Raw genomic sequence first — 17784 nt, forward strand, 5'->3', positions numbered from 1 at the left:
TATATATATAGATAGACTGTCCATAAAAGATTCCTGAAATTCCTAACAGGGACTCTAACCCAAATATCTTAGAGTGACAGGCTGATGCTTTATTCTTCAGGATATCTGATAATGATTATTGAATAGTAGTTGTTACAAATAAACGACTACAGTCAACTCACATTAATACAAATCATTAGGGAAACAATAGTTTGTTCACTTTATTAAAAATTCATATTATTTTCAGGATCAAGGTCATGGTTGTATAATTTACAGAATTAACAATTAATAGATGATCAAAATTTCTCTTTATAATATTTTGAATTAATTTACTAAATAAAATTAAATGATATAAAATTTATTTACAAAAATAAATTAATGATATAAATTATTTTCAAGTCCAACAAAATGAGGAGGTGATGGTATTTGCCATTAAATGTAAAGCAGTGTATCAGTGGTTAAACAAGATAAATCTGTAATTTTTTTTCCTGCTGAAGATTGTTTGAGAAAGTAAAAATACTTTTTTTTTTTTTACTCTTTTGGTGACAAAGTTAAATTTGAAACAAAGTAGCTAGCCAAACTTGCCATCACTGATGCACCCCTGATGTGGAGAAAACTAGCATGTGTTTGCATGGAACTGCATCTATTTAAAAGAGTAGATGTACTTAAACTTGTATTTTCTGATTATAATTAGTGATGTAACAAATATTCGATTACTATTCGGTATTCGGCCTATTTTTCACTATTCAGCCAAATACCTAAAAACAGGAGTAAGAAATAACAAAAACAATTCGTTCTAGACTGCATACTATTAATAACAAACAAAACTTACTAATAAACCTTATCTTGCAGCCAAAGTTTATTACTTCAAACGTTTTCGGTCATGTTAAATGACTTTTCTCAAGAAAAAGAAAGCAAATAAAAGATAAAAACTGTAAAAATCGAATGCTTAGTACAAACAAACAAGGAAAAGCTTGTTCATTTTCGGTCATTTAACATGACCAAAAACGTTTGAAGTAATAAACTTTGGCTGCAAGATAAGGTGTATTAGTAAGTTTTGTTTGTTAATAACAAAAACACAGTAAATTAATCATTTTGGTATTTAGATTTAATGTTATCGGATTAGTGTTGTTTGTTTATATTTATCTATAACTTATAACATGCACAAAAATAGAAAAAAATAATATTAGTCATACGTATTCACAATTTATAATCACAAAGATCAGCATATGTACACACCTATTCGTTCAAGAATCTTCGCATATCTGAGGTCTGACCCTGCCTATCCTTCTTTTTTAGCGCTCGTCTTTGCTCTTTCCTTTCTCTTTCCTCCATCTCTCTAGTCCACGTATGCCTATGCATACATCATAATACGCGCTCACGATACTTTCGATTTGTCACTTTTTCGTCATAGAGTTCCCATTTTACAATTACATGACTCAGCCCGGTGATAACAGAGAAAAGAGACAGATAGGATGTCGGTATAAGTCGCAGTTATGATTTCACAGATTCGAGACAGCTGGTAGCCCGAACGATCCCAGGCTTTCGCCCGTGCATGCTAAGTGACTTTCATTACAAGTATTTAGCTTTCCGAAGTCTATGACAACAATTGTTTGGCATTAACGGCCACAAATTTCGCGCCAATAAGCTGATTCGACTTGTTTGATTATGTTATCAACTCAATTTCATATTTATTTTCACATTTTCACTTCGCGGTCCTTCTCTGTTCTTTTTCCGTTATTTACACATGTAGGTCATTTCATTGTTATCCACATTTGATATCATCATTTATCACATACTTCCATGACAATCTTGTCTGTCTGCTACAACTGCCAAGAATTAACGCGATTGGCAAAACGTAGTGACAGGTACATTTTTATTTATTTTGGTAAAGTACGTCATAAATTGGATACACTTTGATGTTGTAATGACATAATTGGTATTAGAAACCTGGCACTACCCCATATGCATAACTTACTGTTGTGAACAATTTGTTTTGTGCATGAAAAACATGAAAACTGATGAAAGAAATAGGTTGAGTGATTCCCATTTAACTAACATTCTTAAAATTAAGACTAGTACAGTAGAACCTTGAAAACTCGGCTCTCGATAACCCGGCACTCCGGATAACTCGGGCACATCCTGGCAGAGCAAAAAAATCCTTAGTTAATTAATTTTCATTATAGACAGCTTTATAAAAGTATAAAAGCTCTCATAAAGTATTTTTCTGAGGTCTGTCTTATCAGGTAAATTACTGTACACAGTGTATTCGTTAATTTTCATTTTCATGTAGTAAAGGCTCTATGCCTTCATAAAGGACGTACTTTTCCTTTGTTTAAGGGTATTCGGGCAGTTTATTCTCTGTTATATTCTCAAGTAAACAATACATACAAGTACAGTACAGTATTTTCTGAGGAAACACTCGCACTTATTTTTTTTAACCCCATTCCCGATAACCCGGCATTTTCACAAACTCGGCCACCCTTCGGTCCACATTAGGCCGAGTTTCCGAGGTTCTACTGTACTATAAAAGCAGATATTGACAATATTATAAAAGGAAGGCAATGTCAAAAATCACATTAAATTTATTTTTATTTTGTGAGTATAATTTGTTTTTTATTGTCAATAATACAGTATTTTTTGTAATTATATATATTTGTTATTAAAATTTGATATTCACAATTTGAAATTTTAAAAGATATATTTATATAAAGTACCTTTGTGGCCCACTGAATATATGTAAATTTCTAATTTGGCCAATTAGGAAAAAAGGTTGGACAACCCTGGTCTCAAACTTCACACAAAACTATGCTTAATTGAACTGGTTTCACCCAAGAAACTCAAACTCTAGTGGAATTTTTGGACAACACCAATTGAAAAATTTTTGTTGCAATATTAATGTCATTATAGGAGATGCAGTCAAAAAGTTTAGATTGGTCCAATAAAAATGTCTGACATAGATGTTAATTTATTAAGATCTGTCGCCTTCAAACTAAGTTCCTTCTGCAGCTATAAATAAGATTCCAGCACTTCTCCCAGTTTTCAAAACATTCCTTTTATTCTTTTTTTGTGACATTGTTAAGTACTCACTGTGATTCTGTTTGAATATCATCAATATTCTCAAGTCACTGTCCTTTCAGCATTTTTTTCAGCTGTGGAAATAGAAAAAAATCACATGATGCCAAGTCTGGTATATAAGGAGAGTGGGAACCACAGCCATTCTATTTTTGGCAATAAACTGTTGAATAGAATTTGCATTTTTCACCAGATGCATGCCCTCAGGTGTTTAAAAACAAAACTATTCTATCTGGGTCGTTTGATTCATTCTTGTCTATTATCAGCAGTAAAGATGAAAAGCGATAGTAAAAGCAACGCTTACTGCTGGTTCCAAATTACAATTTCAAAGTCTTACAAGAGCCTAATATAAGTCTTCATCTATTCCCACATGAAAAACGAGAAAAACAGATGATTATTCGGAAACTGATCAGTTATATTGATGAGCTATGAATTCTGAAACAGTGGATTAGACTGTTAAGAATTGGCAGTTTTCTGATTGTCCAGCTTTACACAAACAAGTTATGCTGTCAATTTTAAAACATATTTTGTTTAAAATGCCAGTAATTTTGTGTAGGACACAGGGTCAGATTTAAGCATTTCGAAGCCCTAAGCTGAACTCTGTAAGGCCCCTTACCAACCCTTCACAATTTTAGAAGTCAATCATAAAAGGAAAAGAATTAAATCAGACTATGACTCTGATTTAATATAGATATTGGAAGAAAAAGACGCGAGGTTTCATTAGTCTTCTGTTTTATAACTAAATTTAATTACATTTTTATACCCATTCCATTAAAAATCTTTTTTTTAAAATTGGTTTTATCAATTTTTTTAAAAAGATCTTATGTTAATTCTTAGAAAAAAAATTAATGAAATACTACACAAAATAAACAGTAAAGTATATTTTGTTGGTTTGTAAAAAAATGTTTATTACATAATTTGACTTCAATTTTCTTCTTTTGTACAAATGTTTGAGATCCCTTGAAAGTTGAGGCTTTTTACTTGTAAATCCAGCCCTGATGGGACAATGTCAAAGCTGATGTTTTTTAACACAAAGGGCACAAATATGTTTAGAACAATCTCACTCATTTGTTTCGATACCACATAATGATGTGTCCCGCTAACAATAATTGTTCTCCTATAAAATTTATCGATAAACAGCTACAGGCAGCATATATCATTATATCGGACAGTAATATATGATTAATTTTACATTACTAGTTACAAGCAACCCAGATAAAGTAGCCATTTTGTAAAAATGTGGCGCCCTCTATAGTTCATGAAAAACGCAAATAAGCTGTGTGAGCATGATGCAGCAATCAGTTCTAAGCTTTCCAAACATCTGGTCTTTTATTGTCTAACATTTTCACACATTCACCTCAAAACATCCATATAAAAATTTTGATTCACAGTTTGAACTTTTGGAACAAATTTCCAAAGAATAATTCGCTCCATAGCAAAAGGAAAAAACCATTGAGCATGCTCTTGAGATTGCATCTCACTTGGCATGCCAAGTGAGATTGCAATTATGAGTGGCGGTAAGTGAGTGGCGGTAAACCTGCTGATGATGAACTAAATGGTTCGAAACACAAAGTGTGTAAATTGTGTACAGATAAATCAGGCCACCAATAAAGATTTTTCCTTGTACTCTGGATATGTTTCCTCATTTTGCAAGACTTGGACACCAGTAATATGATCTATCCTAGTAGACGTTTAAATAATAAAACACCAAAGTAGAGTTTATATTGTATTCTTTCCATATTTAAACCATGTAATGCACTCTGATATAGTAATTTTAGCTTCATTGTGGATAATTATGACTTTGCATATGGTTAATGGAAATGGAATACTCTAGAAAAAATTCCCATCATCTCATTAAGGCATTCCCAAACTTTCATGATTTTCTGATAAATAGTTTTTGCTGTAGCTAGCTGGAAAATGTCAAGTTTAATTTGGGACACCCTATATATTAGGTAACTTTTCAATATCCATTGATATTTAACTTTTAAAAAGATTAGGAATGGAGCATAAAATATTGTATAACCAGTGAGTACAGTACATTCCATTCAACTTATGATCACCAAATCTAGTTAATAGAAAAATTTTTTTCAAACCCAAGAAATCATTCAGACTTACTAATGATACAGTACAATTATTATATGAGCCATTAGGGCAAGTCCATTTTGTGAAAAAAATAGTTAAAGCTAATTCTTATTATAAATTAACATAAAATTTATGTTTTTAATCAATTCACAATAAATATCTTTTAATATCAGTATAAATTTGTTACTAGTAATTTATATTGTCAATAATATTTATTGTGAATTGATTTTGAAAGTGAGGCAAGTCCACTCTACATAATGACAGCATAGGAGCATGGCTGTCTGTCACCCAGGATTATAACAAATTAATACAAAAATGTTTCAAACATAATGCATTTTTAGTACATGAAATGTAAAGTGAAGATTTTTATTCAACCAAACCTCTGAAGGAGTCCATTTTGAAAAGAACAATAAATACTGATGGAGAAACTGTCAATTGGTTGAATATTTTCTGGATAAGATTTTCAAGAAATGTGCCATATAGATTGTTTTATAAAACATCAATGGAAAAAGATTCTCAATTTAAAACTCTTGATTTATCACCAAATCAGGATAGACTAAGTAGTTTCAGAAAAATAGTATTATCATCTTTAAATGCAAATACTAGGCCTATTACTAAAGAAGAATATAAAGATATGTTGGATTTATTACTCTATGTACCACCCATTCATCATGAATTCTTTAAAAATCTACACCATCTAAACTAAGAAATATAATTATATGCATGAATATTTTTTTCTTATTTTCTCCAATTTTTCCTATAAAATTAATTTTATTTTTTATTTTATTGTAGCTTTTCGGAAAAAGTATGAAATTTTGAAATAAAATAAATAAGTAAATAAATAAAATATTCAATTTTTTGTTATTATAATTATATTCCATTCAAAGAAAATCAACATTTTCAACAAATCATTGCTTTTGAAAGTGAGGCAAGTCCATTGGCGCATACCAAAACCATGATTTTTTCACCTAATGCAGATAACCATTATTGCAGCTTTTCAAAAGAAGTATGAAATGTTAAAATAAAATAAATAAGTAAATAAATAAAATATTCAAATTTTTTGTTATTATAATTATATTCCATTCAAAGAAAATCAACATTTTCAACAAATCATTGCTTTTGAAAATGAGGCAAGTGCATTGGCGCATACCAAAACCATGGTTTTTTTCACCTAACATGGATAACTATTATTGGATATTAAATTTACATGAAATAAAGACTTCAAAAAATATAAAATAAGTTTATTACTGCTTACGAATATTTTTAAACCCATTCAATGCAAACCATTAAATATCTAGCAATAACAAAATGGACTTGCCCCACTTTCAAAATCAACAGCTCAAATGTTAAATGTAATATTGTTATATATGTTACCGCTAAAGCTCGAAATCCGTTAATGTGTACATTACCTAGCTAAGCTGCACATTAACTAGGGTGATCCGTTAAAGCTGCGAAAATTGTTCAATTTCTCAAATTACCTAGGTAATTTGCAGAGTGTCTAGGTAATATGCACATTAACGGCTTCCGTATCGTTAAAGTTCAAAAGTTTGTTTCTTTCACTTCCTTTCCCCACTCCTTCTTTTTACGTAGATAAATTTAAATCCTAGAATGCAAGCAAGCACCAAATTGGTGAGTAAAATCAAGAAAAGATTCTTCGCAAACCTCTTTAGCAAAGATTTAAAATATAATACGTAGTGTTTTAATAACAAACCAAAGTATGATTCCATAATTGAAGATGTAAAGCAAATAAAAGTTTCCAAGAAGAAAGAATCATCTCGAGATTATCAAATAATTCAAAGGTGTGATGTGATGTGTTGACTGTACAAGGCTGTGAAAAACTCATTGAGCCGTTGTCAGATACGCGAGAAATTTTTGAAAAAGTTTGTCCATGCCGGAGAATTGTTTGACATTCGATAAAAACTGAAGAGGACCTTGAAAAATTAGAAGATTCACAAGAGACTGTGATTATGAGATCACAGTCAAATCTTACTTAAGAGGACATTCCATTATCCCCCACTTCTACAGAATCATCTATAGAAATACAAGAATTTACCGATAGTAATCTTAAACTGCCTTCTATACCGTTGATTGATGATGCAGTCACGAAGAATATTCAGTTACCCTGCACCTCCAAGGAATCGCCTCTGCAAGTTGAAGAAGTCATTACTGAGTTACTCTCAACTTCAGCAGAATTGCCATCACAGTTTCGTACGGAGCCTGTAAAGAGCACTATACAAGACATAGTCTGTATTGTTTGCTCAAAAGCAGCATCAAGTGCACACAAGTGTAAATTGTGTAATATGTTTGTTCACGCAGTTTGTGGTGAAGTAGATCCTAAAGAGGAAAAATATGGTAAGAATGTATTGTGCATCATCTGTAAAAAGAATATGGATCAGAAAGTACAGCGTGATGAAGCCAAGAAATGTTTAGAAAAGCAAGCAAAGAAAATGTTAGCAGTTTCTAATGCAAAGCACCCAAACAATGAAGGTTTCGCTGTGAGAATTAAAATATCCGAAGAAGAAAGAGCAAAAACTGATGCACATTCAATTTTAGCTGTGGTTCTTAGTAAAACAGAGGATGGCTTTTATAAACTTGATACTAAAACAGGTATTTTAAAACAATTGTATGCAAAATCTGAATTCAGTGTTTGCAAAGATAGATTTTTAACGAAAGAAGATGGATGTCCCTGCTGTAGAAATATCTTTATGTCAAACAGCAATAAAACAATCCCTTGGTACTGGGCAGGATTTCAGAAAATGTGACTGCAAATCTAAATGTACCACAAATAGGCGTGCTTGTCACAAAAACCAATTGCTACGTAATTCAAAGTGTCACCAATCTTTAGATTGCACTAATAAGTAAGTACAATTTTATCATATGTTTTGCAAATTCATTTCCCTAATTGTAGTAATATTTTAAACCGTTTGATTTTTGTATTAAAGTTTTTTAATTGATTGATGATTGATTCAATCAACTAATTTGTTGATTGTATTAACTTGATTCTTTAGATATTGAAAATTAAATAAATAGCATTATGTTAATTTAAGCGTACAGAAACGTTGCTGTTGTTCCAGCAAAAATCTTATTTTCACTTTACCGAGTGCCTAGTAGGTAATTTACAAATTACCTAGATAATCTGAACATTACCTAGGTAATTTGAGAAATGGAATAATTTTCGCAGCTTTAACGGATCACCCTAATTAATCTGCAGATTAGCTAGGTAATGCGCACATTAACAGATTTCGAGCTTTAGCGGTAACATATACATTGAGTTTCTTATCCATTACAATAACTGATGAGTTTATTCATGTTTCACTATAACTCAAAGGTTTGTTTGCATTTCTTAGAAAAATCAAAAACAAAACTTTCTGCAAAAATTCTTTGTTCTGGAATCTCATTCTAATTTCAATTTTATAAGAAGGTTAAAATGAATTAATAATAAATTAAAATTAATTAACAGTACAGGTGAAAAATTCTGTAAATTGAAATTTTGATTCTCCTTCTACTCACTCCCTTTAGTTCTTCATAACGCAAAGAGAACAATGTTGCAAGAGGACTGGCCCCCATTCTGAAGTTTTGGGGAAAAGAAATTGCAACATGTTTTAACATCTAAGAATTCCTCAGCTATCTAACCATTGCAACATGAAGTGTGAAATAAGGAGCAACGTAATGAGGATAATACAGTAGAGTCTCGAAAACTCGACCTAATGTGGACCGAAGGGTGGCCAAGTTTGTGAAAATGCCGGGTTATCGAGAATGGGGTTAAAAAAAATAAGTACGAGTGTTTCCTCAGAAAATACTGTACTGTACTTGTATGTATTGTTTACTTGAGAATATAACAGAGAATAAACTGCCCAAATACCCTTAAACAAAGGAAAAGTACGTCCTTTATGAAGGCATAGAGCCTTTACTACATGAAAATGAAAATTAATGAATACACTGTGTACAGTAATTTACCTGATAAGATAGACCTCAGAAAAATACTTTATGAGGCATAAAGCTGTCTATAATGAAAATTAATTAACTAAGGATTTTTTTGCCTTGCCAGGGTGTGGCCGAGTTATCCGGACTGCCGGGTTATCAAGTGCTGAGTTTTCGAGACTCTACTGTAACAATATGAAACAATGAGGAATAAGTATGTGCTACTATTATTAAAGTATAATTTCTCATACAACTAACATACTCGAGTAAGATGATCATTAACAGATAATGAGAGATAAAAGAAATTCACTGTACTGTATAGTGGTTTATTTTGTGAATGTTAGTCAAGTGATCAATGATGCTCAAAAATGGCTCTAAAAGTTTTAAAGAATTCACTGTGATGACTTCTCATAAAAACAGAAAATTTTAAGATTAAAGATTTTAATTTTGTAATCAGATATACATTTGCTTTAATAAATACAATTTATTAAAGCAGTTGTAATTAAAGTTGGCAGCCAGTAGCCTAAAAGAAAAGGTTAGTCACCAAAAGTTAATAAATGATGGTTCCTATATTTTTTTTGGAAAAGACTTTGTCTTCAAAAGAATTAATCATAATTATCTCCATCAGACAAAAATTTACAAAAAGAATTTTAAAGTATTGTCACAAGGGGCCAGCTTTCCTCATCTACATTTTACCAACGTTTATTCCGTTGTAGATAAAAGCCAAAACAGGAAGGTATGATGGAAAATGGAAGACATTCGAACATCACCAGTTCCTGTTTTTTAAAAATGTTTATATTTTTAATTGAATATTTTTGTGTTTTTTAAAGGACTGTTTGGAGGCTAGTAGCCTAAAAGAAAAGGTCAGTTGCCAAAAGTATAATGTCTGGAACACAAAGTTAATAAATGGTAGTTCCTATATTTTTTTGGAAAGGACTTTGTCTTCAAAAGAATTAATCATAATTATCTCCATCGGACGAAAATTTACAAATACAATTTAAATAAAATTATGTGTTTTTCTGTATAACTTAAGATCATTATGTTCAATAAGTAGTTTTTAATTGAAAAATAGGGTATATTGTACACTTATTAATGTATTTAAATCCAATTTATTTAATGAGTTACTAAACATTTTGTATTTGTCAGAGTTTTTGATTATCTGATATTGTATCCAAAAACGAGAACATGTATTGACTTAAAAATTTACTCTTTATTTTATAAAATGTCAGGTACTTAATTTTGGCAGTAATTTTTAAAAAAATACAATAATTAAATTTTTTTTGTAACAAAAGATTACTTTCTTTAAATTGTTTATTTTGACTTCAAACTATTCAAACATTTTCTTTTCAAAACAATTTGTCCTGTTCAAAGTTTTTATCTGTAAGCCTAAAAATAGAAAGAAGATATGGGACAGACAGAATCTTCAAACCTATTAGTCTAGATTTATATAATGTTGATTTAATTAATTAAATGAAACTTTTACAGAACAAATTTATTAAGTAAATCAAAGATTGTCGTCTATCTCTTCTTTTATTATAATTCTTATTAACAAAATCAAATTAGAATTATTATACAAATCTGAAATCAAAGATTATTTTAATTATTATTAAGTTAAATTTATTAAAAAACTGGAGAATAACTTATCTCAAACAACTGATTTTTCATTCACTCCAGCACATAATCCTTTCCTTTTTAGCAAATGTTTTCAGTTCATTCTTAACCCATCAGGCTTTACAAATTGAACATAATGCACATAATTTATGTTTGATTTGTAAAGCTTGATGAAGGATTAGGAATAATCCAAAAATGTTTGCTAAAAGGGAAAGGATTAAGTACTGTATGAATAAAAAGTTAGTTGTTTGAGATGATTATTGTTAATCAGATAATTAATATTACATTAAAGAAACTTAAAATTATTAAATTAGAATCTTTAAATCAGTATATATCAAAATACTAGTAATTAAAATGTCTTAAAAAAATAAAAAAAAATTATATTTTAAAGCATTTTAAATTTAAAAAAAATAATAATAATAAATTGAAATAATAGAAAATTTATTTTAACTCTCATGAGATAAATATATTATTAAATTTGTTAATTAAAAGTATTAAATTTATTGATTAATATTAGTATGAAAAATATTTATCTTTTAATAAATAATAAAATAAATTTTTTTGTAAACTCTTCATTAGATATAGCAGAAAGCAAAGTTTTATTATAGAAATTCAAAGTTATTTTAACATCAATTTGTCCCATTTTAATTAGATGTTTTTTTAGTTTAATTTACTAAATGAGAAAGAACTCTTTAAATCTTTTTGTGTCAGTTTTGTCCTTGAACCAGTTTGACTGAATTGAAGTAAATCTCTGATATAGTGTAAAAAGTAGAATGAACCAGTTAAGTTCTTTATACTTTGGTAATATTAAAATAATAATAAACATTCTTTTCTGTTGTAAAGAAATTTTCTAGTTATTTACAGACATGTGCTTGTATGTAAATAATTAAGTTGTTAAAGATTAGTATATTTTCAAGTTTAATTATTGTTAAAACAATTAAAATTTTTCATTTGAAAGTGTAATGATCTAAACATCTAAATCTATTATTATTATGTTAAAAATAAAGATTCATTATTAAACATAACTCTTAAATGAAAAGAACTATATTCATAAATAATATATAATAATAATACTAAATAATACATCTCTAACAAATATATTTTGAATCAAAATTAGAAAATATGAACTTTGCAGATAATTTTTTATAGAAATTAACTCAAAACAAAATTTTAATCAATCAATTACTTTAAGTTTTATTATAAACTGATGAATGAAATTCCAATATGTATAAGATTTTCATTCTCTTCAAATATATATTTTTTTTAATGAAAAATATCATTTATATATATAAACTAATTCTGAATAAAATATATTTTTCAAATTCTGTATCTAATTAAGNAGTTATTTTAACATCAATTTGTCCCATTTTAATTAGATGTTTTTTTAGTTTAATTTACTAAATGAGAAAGAACTCTTTAAATCTTTTTGTGTCAGTTTTGTCCTTGAACCAGTTTGACTGAATTGAAGTAAATCTCTGATATAGTGTAAAAAGTAGAATGAACCAGTTAAGTTCTTTATACTTTGGTAATATTAAAATAATAATAAACATTCTTTTCTGTTGTAAAGAAATTTTCTAGTTATTTACAGACATGTGCTTGTATGTAAATAATTAAGTTGTTAAAGATTAGTATATTTTCAAGTTTAATTATTGTTAAAACAATTAAAATTTTTCATTTGAAAGTGTAATGATCTAAACATCTAAATCTATTATTATTATGTTAAAAATAAAGATTCATTATTAAACATAACTCTTAAATGAAAAGAACTATATTCATAAATAATATATAATAATAATACTAAATAATACATCTCTAACAAATATATTTTGAATCAAAATTAGAAAATATGAACTTTGCAGATAATTTTTTATAGAAATTAACTCAAAACAAAATTTTAATCAATCAATTACTTTAAGTTTTATTATAAACTGATGAATGAAATTCCAATATGTATAAGATTTTCATTCTCTTCAAATATATATTTTTTTTAATGAAAAATATCATTTATATATATAAACTAATTCTGAATAAAATATATTTTTCAAATTCTGTATCTAATTAAGTGATAAATTTAATTAATTTTAAATGTGTATTATTTTCAAAAATTTTAATATTTAAGCTAAATAATGCTTAACTAAAAGCATAAACTTTAAACATAGTTTTATAATGTTTATACTTAATATTTTTAATTACAAAAATTTCAATTTGAAGCATTAATAAAAACAAAAATAATATTTTTCTCAAAATATAAAACATTTTTCATATTGAAATTTTTCAATTTTGTGCTAAATTTGAAATCAGTTATCATTCAATTTATAGAAATATTCCATTATAAGTTATAAAGAATAAAATTTCTCATTAAATTATAAATTATCACAAATATATATATAAATTCCACTAAAACTGAGTATTTTACTATTTTACCCTTTTTAATAATTCCTTGATTTTAAAATTTCAGTAGTAAAAAATAAAACAATCCAAAATTATAAAAATCATTGTAGTAGGTAAGCTTACCAGTGATATGAATAACATATCAAAAGCATCAAAACTGTATAAACATAATATAAAACATTACATAAATTATGTTTAATTTGTGTGTTAACACTAAAAATATAAATTTTAAAACTATTGAATTGTATTTAATGTACACTACAAGGATTTATAATTCCAAATTCAAAATCATAATTAAGTAAATAGGAATAAAAATTTTTTCTACTTTAGTTATTGTACTTCTTATATTGAATTGTATTTAATGTACACTACAAGGATTTATAATTCCAAATTCAAAATCATAATTAAGTAAACAGGAATAAAAATATTTTCTACTTTAGTTATTGTACTTCTTATTATGGAGTCATAAACACAAAAAAAAAACACTAAATATTTTTAATAATTTTTATAAATTAAGGTTGTTTATCTTTATATTTTTAAGTTTATATATAAAATCTTGAAGAGTAATACAGGTAACCCTGTATTACTCTTCAAGTACAGGTAACCATGAAAATTATTATTTTCGTGAACTATTATTACTTAAGTATGTAANAATAGAAAATTTATTTTAACTCTCATGAGATAAATATATTATTAAATTTGTTAATTAAAAGTATTAAATTTATTGATTAATATTAGTATGAAAAATATTTATCTTTTAATAAATAATAAAATAAATTTTTTTGTAAACTCTTCATTAGATATAGCAGAAAGCAAAGTTTTATTATAGAAATTCAAAGTTATTTTAACATCAATTTGTCCCATTTTAATTAGATGTTTTTTTAGTTTAATTTACTAAATGAGAAAGAACTCTTTAAATCTTTTTGTGTCAGTTTTGTCCTTGAACCAGTTTGACTGAATTGAAGTAAATCTCTGATATAGTGTAAAAAGTAGAATGAACCAGTTAAGTTCTTTATACTTTGGTAATATTAAAATAATAATAAACATTCTTTTCTGTTGTAAAGAAATTTTCTAGTTATTTACAGACATGTGCTTGTATGTAAATAATTAAGTTGTTAAAGATTAGTATATTTTCAAGTTTAATTATTGTTAAAACAATTAAAATTTTTCATTTGAAAGTGTAATGATCTAAACATCTAAATCTATTATTATTATGTTAAAAATAAAGATTCATTATTAAACATAACTCTTAAATGAAAAGAACTATATTCATAAATAATATATAATAATAATACTAAATAATACATCTCTAACAAATATATTTTGAATCAAAATTAGAAAATATGAACTTTGCAGATAATTTTTTATAGAAATTAACTCAAAACAAAATTTTAATCAATCAATTACTTTAAGTTTTATTATAAACTGATGAATGAAATTCCAATATGTATAAGATTTTCATTCTCTTCAAATATATATTTTTTTTAATGAAAAATATCATTTATATATATAAACTAATTCTGAATAAAATATATTTTTCAAATTCTGTATCTAATTAAGTGATAAATTTAATTAATTTTAAATGTGTATTATTTTCAAAAATTTTAATATTTAAGCTAAATAATGCTTAACTAAAAGCATAAACTTTAAACATAGTTTTATAATGTTTATACTTAATATTTTTAATTACAAAAATTTCAATTTGAAGCATTAATAAAAACAAAAATAATATTTTTCTCAAAATATAAAACATTTTTCATATTGAAATTTTTCAATTTTGTGCTAAATTTGAAATCAGTTATCATTCAATTTATAGAAATATTCCATTATAAGTTATAAAGAATAAAATTTCTCATTAAATTATAAATTATCACAAATATATATATAAATTCCACTAAAACTGAGTATTTTACTATTTTACCCTTTTTAATAATTCCTTGATTTTAAAATTTCAGTAGTAAAAAATAAAACAATCCAAAATTATAAAAATCATTGTAGTAGGTAAGCTTACCAGTGATATGAATAACATATCAAAAGCATCAAAACTGTATAAACATAATATAAAACATTACATAAATTATGTTTAATTTGTGTGTTAACACTAAAAATATAAATTTTAAAACTATTGAATTGTATTTAATGTACACTACAAGGATTTATAATTCCAAATTCAAAATCATAATTAAGTAAATAGGAATAAAAATTTTTTCTACTTTAGTTATTGTACTTCTTATATTGAATTGTATTTAATGTACACTACAAGGATTTATAATTCCAAATTCAAAATCATAATTAAGTAAACAGGAATAAAAATATTTTCTACTTTAGTTATTGTACTTCTTATTATGGAGTCATAAACACAAAAAAAAAACACTAAATATTTTTAATAATTTTTATAAATTAAGGTTGTTTATCTTTATATTTTTAAGTTTATATATAAAATCTTGAAGAGTAATACAGGTAACCCTGTATTACTCTTCAAGTACAGGTAACCATGAAAATTATTATTTTCGTGAACTATTATTACTTAAGTATGTAAAAATTTATTACATTTCCTGTTGTATAAGGGTTTTACCCATTCTCGAACCGTGTCAGAGTGAATCCGTGCTATAAAAGTACCGTGTTATACGGGAGATGGTACCAATTCTCGAACCATGTTAGAGCAAATCCATGCTATAGAAGTGCCGTGTTATACAGGGGTTACCTGTATTACTCTTCAAGATTTTATATATAAACTTAAAAATATAAAGATAAACAACCTTAATTTATAAAAATTATTAAAAATATTTAGTGTTTTTTTTTTGGTGTTTATGACTCCATAATAAGAAGTACAATTTACATACTTAAGTACTAATAGTTCACGAAAATTATTATTTTCGTGAACTATTAGTACTTAAGTATGTAAATTTTCTCTTCTCGCCTTCTGTCGATACACGTGGTTCTTCTCGAAACTTGTTTCAATGTTGCCAGATCGCGACGCTTCTGCTTCTGATGTTGCCGAATGTTTTTCCCTTATTCCATACTTGCTTTATTCTTCATAAGTGCTTAGCACCATATAAGGAAATTTATAAAGACCTTTTAACTAGAAGCAAGCAATCTAAAATTACATACATTTTGCAAAAGGTAAAGCATGGATCTGAAGATAATGCAGAAAAATGCTCAGAGGATAAGGATAACTTGCCAAAAAGAAAACGCTCTCGGTTAATTAATAGTGTTTTTAGTGATGACGAAGAAAACATTGTTTAATTTATATTAATATGTATCACTTAAAAAAATTTTAATGAAGATATTTATCTTAATTATGAAAATATACTAGCATGTTTTTTAATTTTTGGAACCTAACCCTCCTTTTCGTATTAGTTCTTTGTTTCGTATAACACGGATTCGCATAACACGGCAATTTTTTGGAACGTAACTACCGTTTTATACGGGGGTTACCTGTACTTTAAATAAGATTTATTTTATAATAAAAAACTTTTTAAAATTTTTAAATGAAATTTTACAACACAATATGATTAAAAGCTTTTGCATATACTCAAGTGTAATATTATGAAATGCACTTATGTTAATTGCATGTATTATGTAAAGTACACAACAAACCATAAATACAATTATCAAAAACAAATAATTGTTTTGGGACTAAATCAGAATTATACACCATTAAAATATAGTTTTGAAGTGATTAAATGTAATAAATATTTAATTTTGAAATGCTTCTTTAACAAACTTTTTGAGATATAATCTGAATAGTTAAGATAATAATCAATGAAATTACCTTTGCATGTCCATATAAGTGAAAGTGCATAAATCACTTTCAACCAAATCATGATTGATGATAAGTAATAGTCGCATCATTCCAAATTTTCTTTTATATAACCTTTTCTCTTTTGTGATTTTACTTTTGTTTCCATCTTGCCTCGTATGATCAACAGTAGATAATCTATACTGTTAATTAAAGTTTAGATAATCTATACTAACGAATTTCAAATGCCATTAACTGTTTACGAGACAATGAGATATTGGTCAGTTTTGGATTTTCGCCAGTAGAGGCCACTATACTGTCAAATAATAAACAAAGTCACCAGATAAGAAGATAAATAGAGAAGCGACACTTAACGACGTTTCTTAAAGTTAAGAGCTTGTAAAGAGATAAATAAGTAAACCAATAGTATTGCCTGTTTTATATGAAACGAATTATACTATTGGTTTGCTTACTTACCGCTTAATATTAAATATATATATATATATATTTCATATATATACTGTATATTTAATATTAAGCGGTAAGTAATTTTATATTATTTGTTTCATATAAAACAGGCTATATAATAATATATATATATATATATATACGGAGAGAGAGAGAGAGAGAGAGTTATAGAATAATATCCAGTAACATATAAAGTTTAATTTGTAATACAGTAATAATAAATAAAATATATAAATATTTGTTATTCTTTTAATAAGATGTCTCTAACATAGGCATAGTTTTATTTCTTTTGTGAACACGATGACGTGTCATCTCGAATTTATTTCGAATGGTTGTCAGCATTCTAATTTTTTTGTGACTACTTTAAATGTTCTCTCAGCAATACAATTAATTTTATTGTTGAATTTTACATTTGGGACCCTTCTTTTAACCTTTGTCTCTAAAAACGCATATTTTAAATTCATAGATTTTACCATCAGGATACTTAAACGAAAACGTTGGCCAAGCGGTCAAGG

At 26.8% G+C, this 17784-nt stretch overlaps 1 protein-coding gene across 1 annotated transcript in view; it reads right to left on the reverse strand.

Annotated features, from left to right (window-relative positions):
• The window catches only part of LOC111636585 (low-density lipoprotein receptor-related protein 6-like), a 49767-nt gene extending 32572 nt beyond the window's left edge, over positions 1-17195 (reverse strand). Inside the window, exon 1 of the mRNA XM_023381863.1 lies at positions 16835-17195. Within this exon, the coding sequence (XP_023237631.1) occupies positions 16835-16886 (52 nt within the window). The 5' untranslated portion in view covers positions 16887-17195. The remainder of the gene's footprint in view (positions 1-16834) is intronic.
• Positions 17196-17784: the final 589 nt, after the last annotated feature.

This window comes from Centruroides sculpturatus, unplaced genomic scaffold, assembly GCF_000671375.1.
Source record: "Centruroides sculpturatus isolate CEXI.00-Female unplaced genomic scaffold, Cexi_2.0 scaffold987, whole genome shotgun sequence".
Taxonomy (NCBI): Eukaryota; Metazoa; Arthropoda; class Arachnida; order Scorpiones; family Buthidae; genus Centruroides; species Centruroides sculpturatus.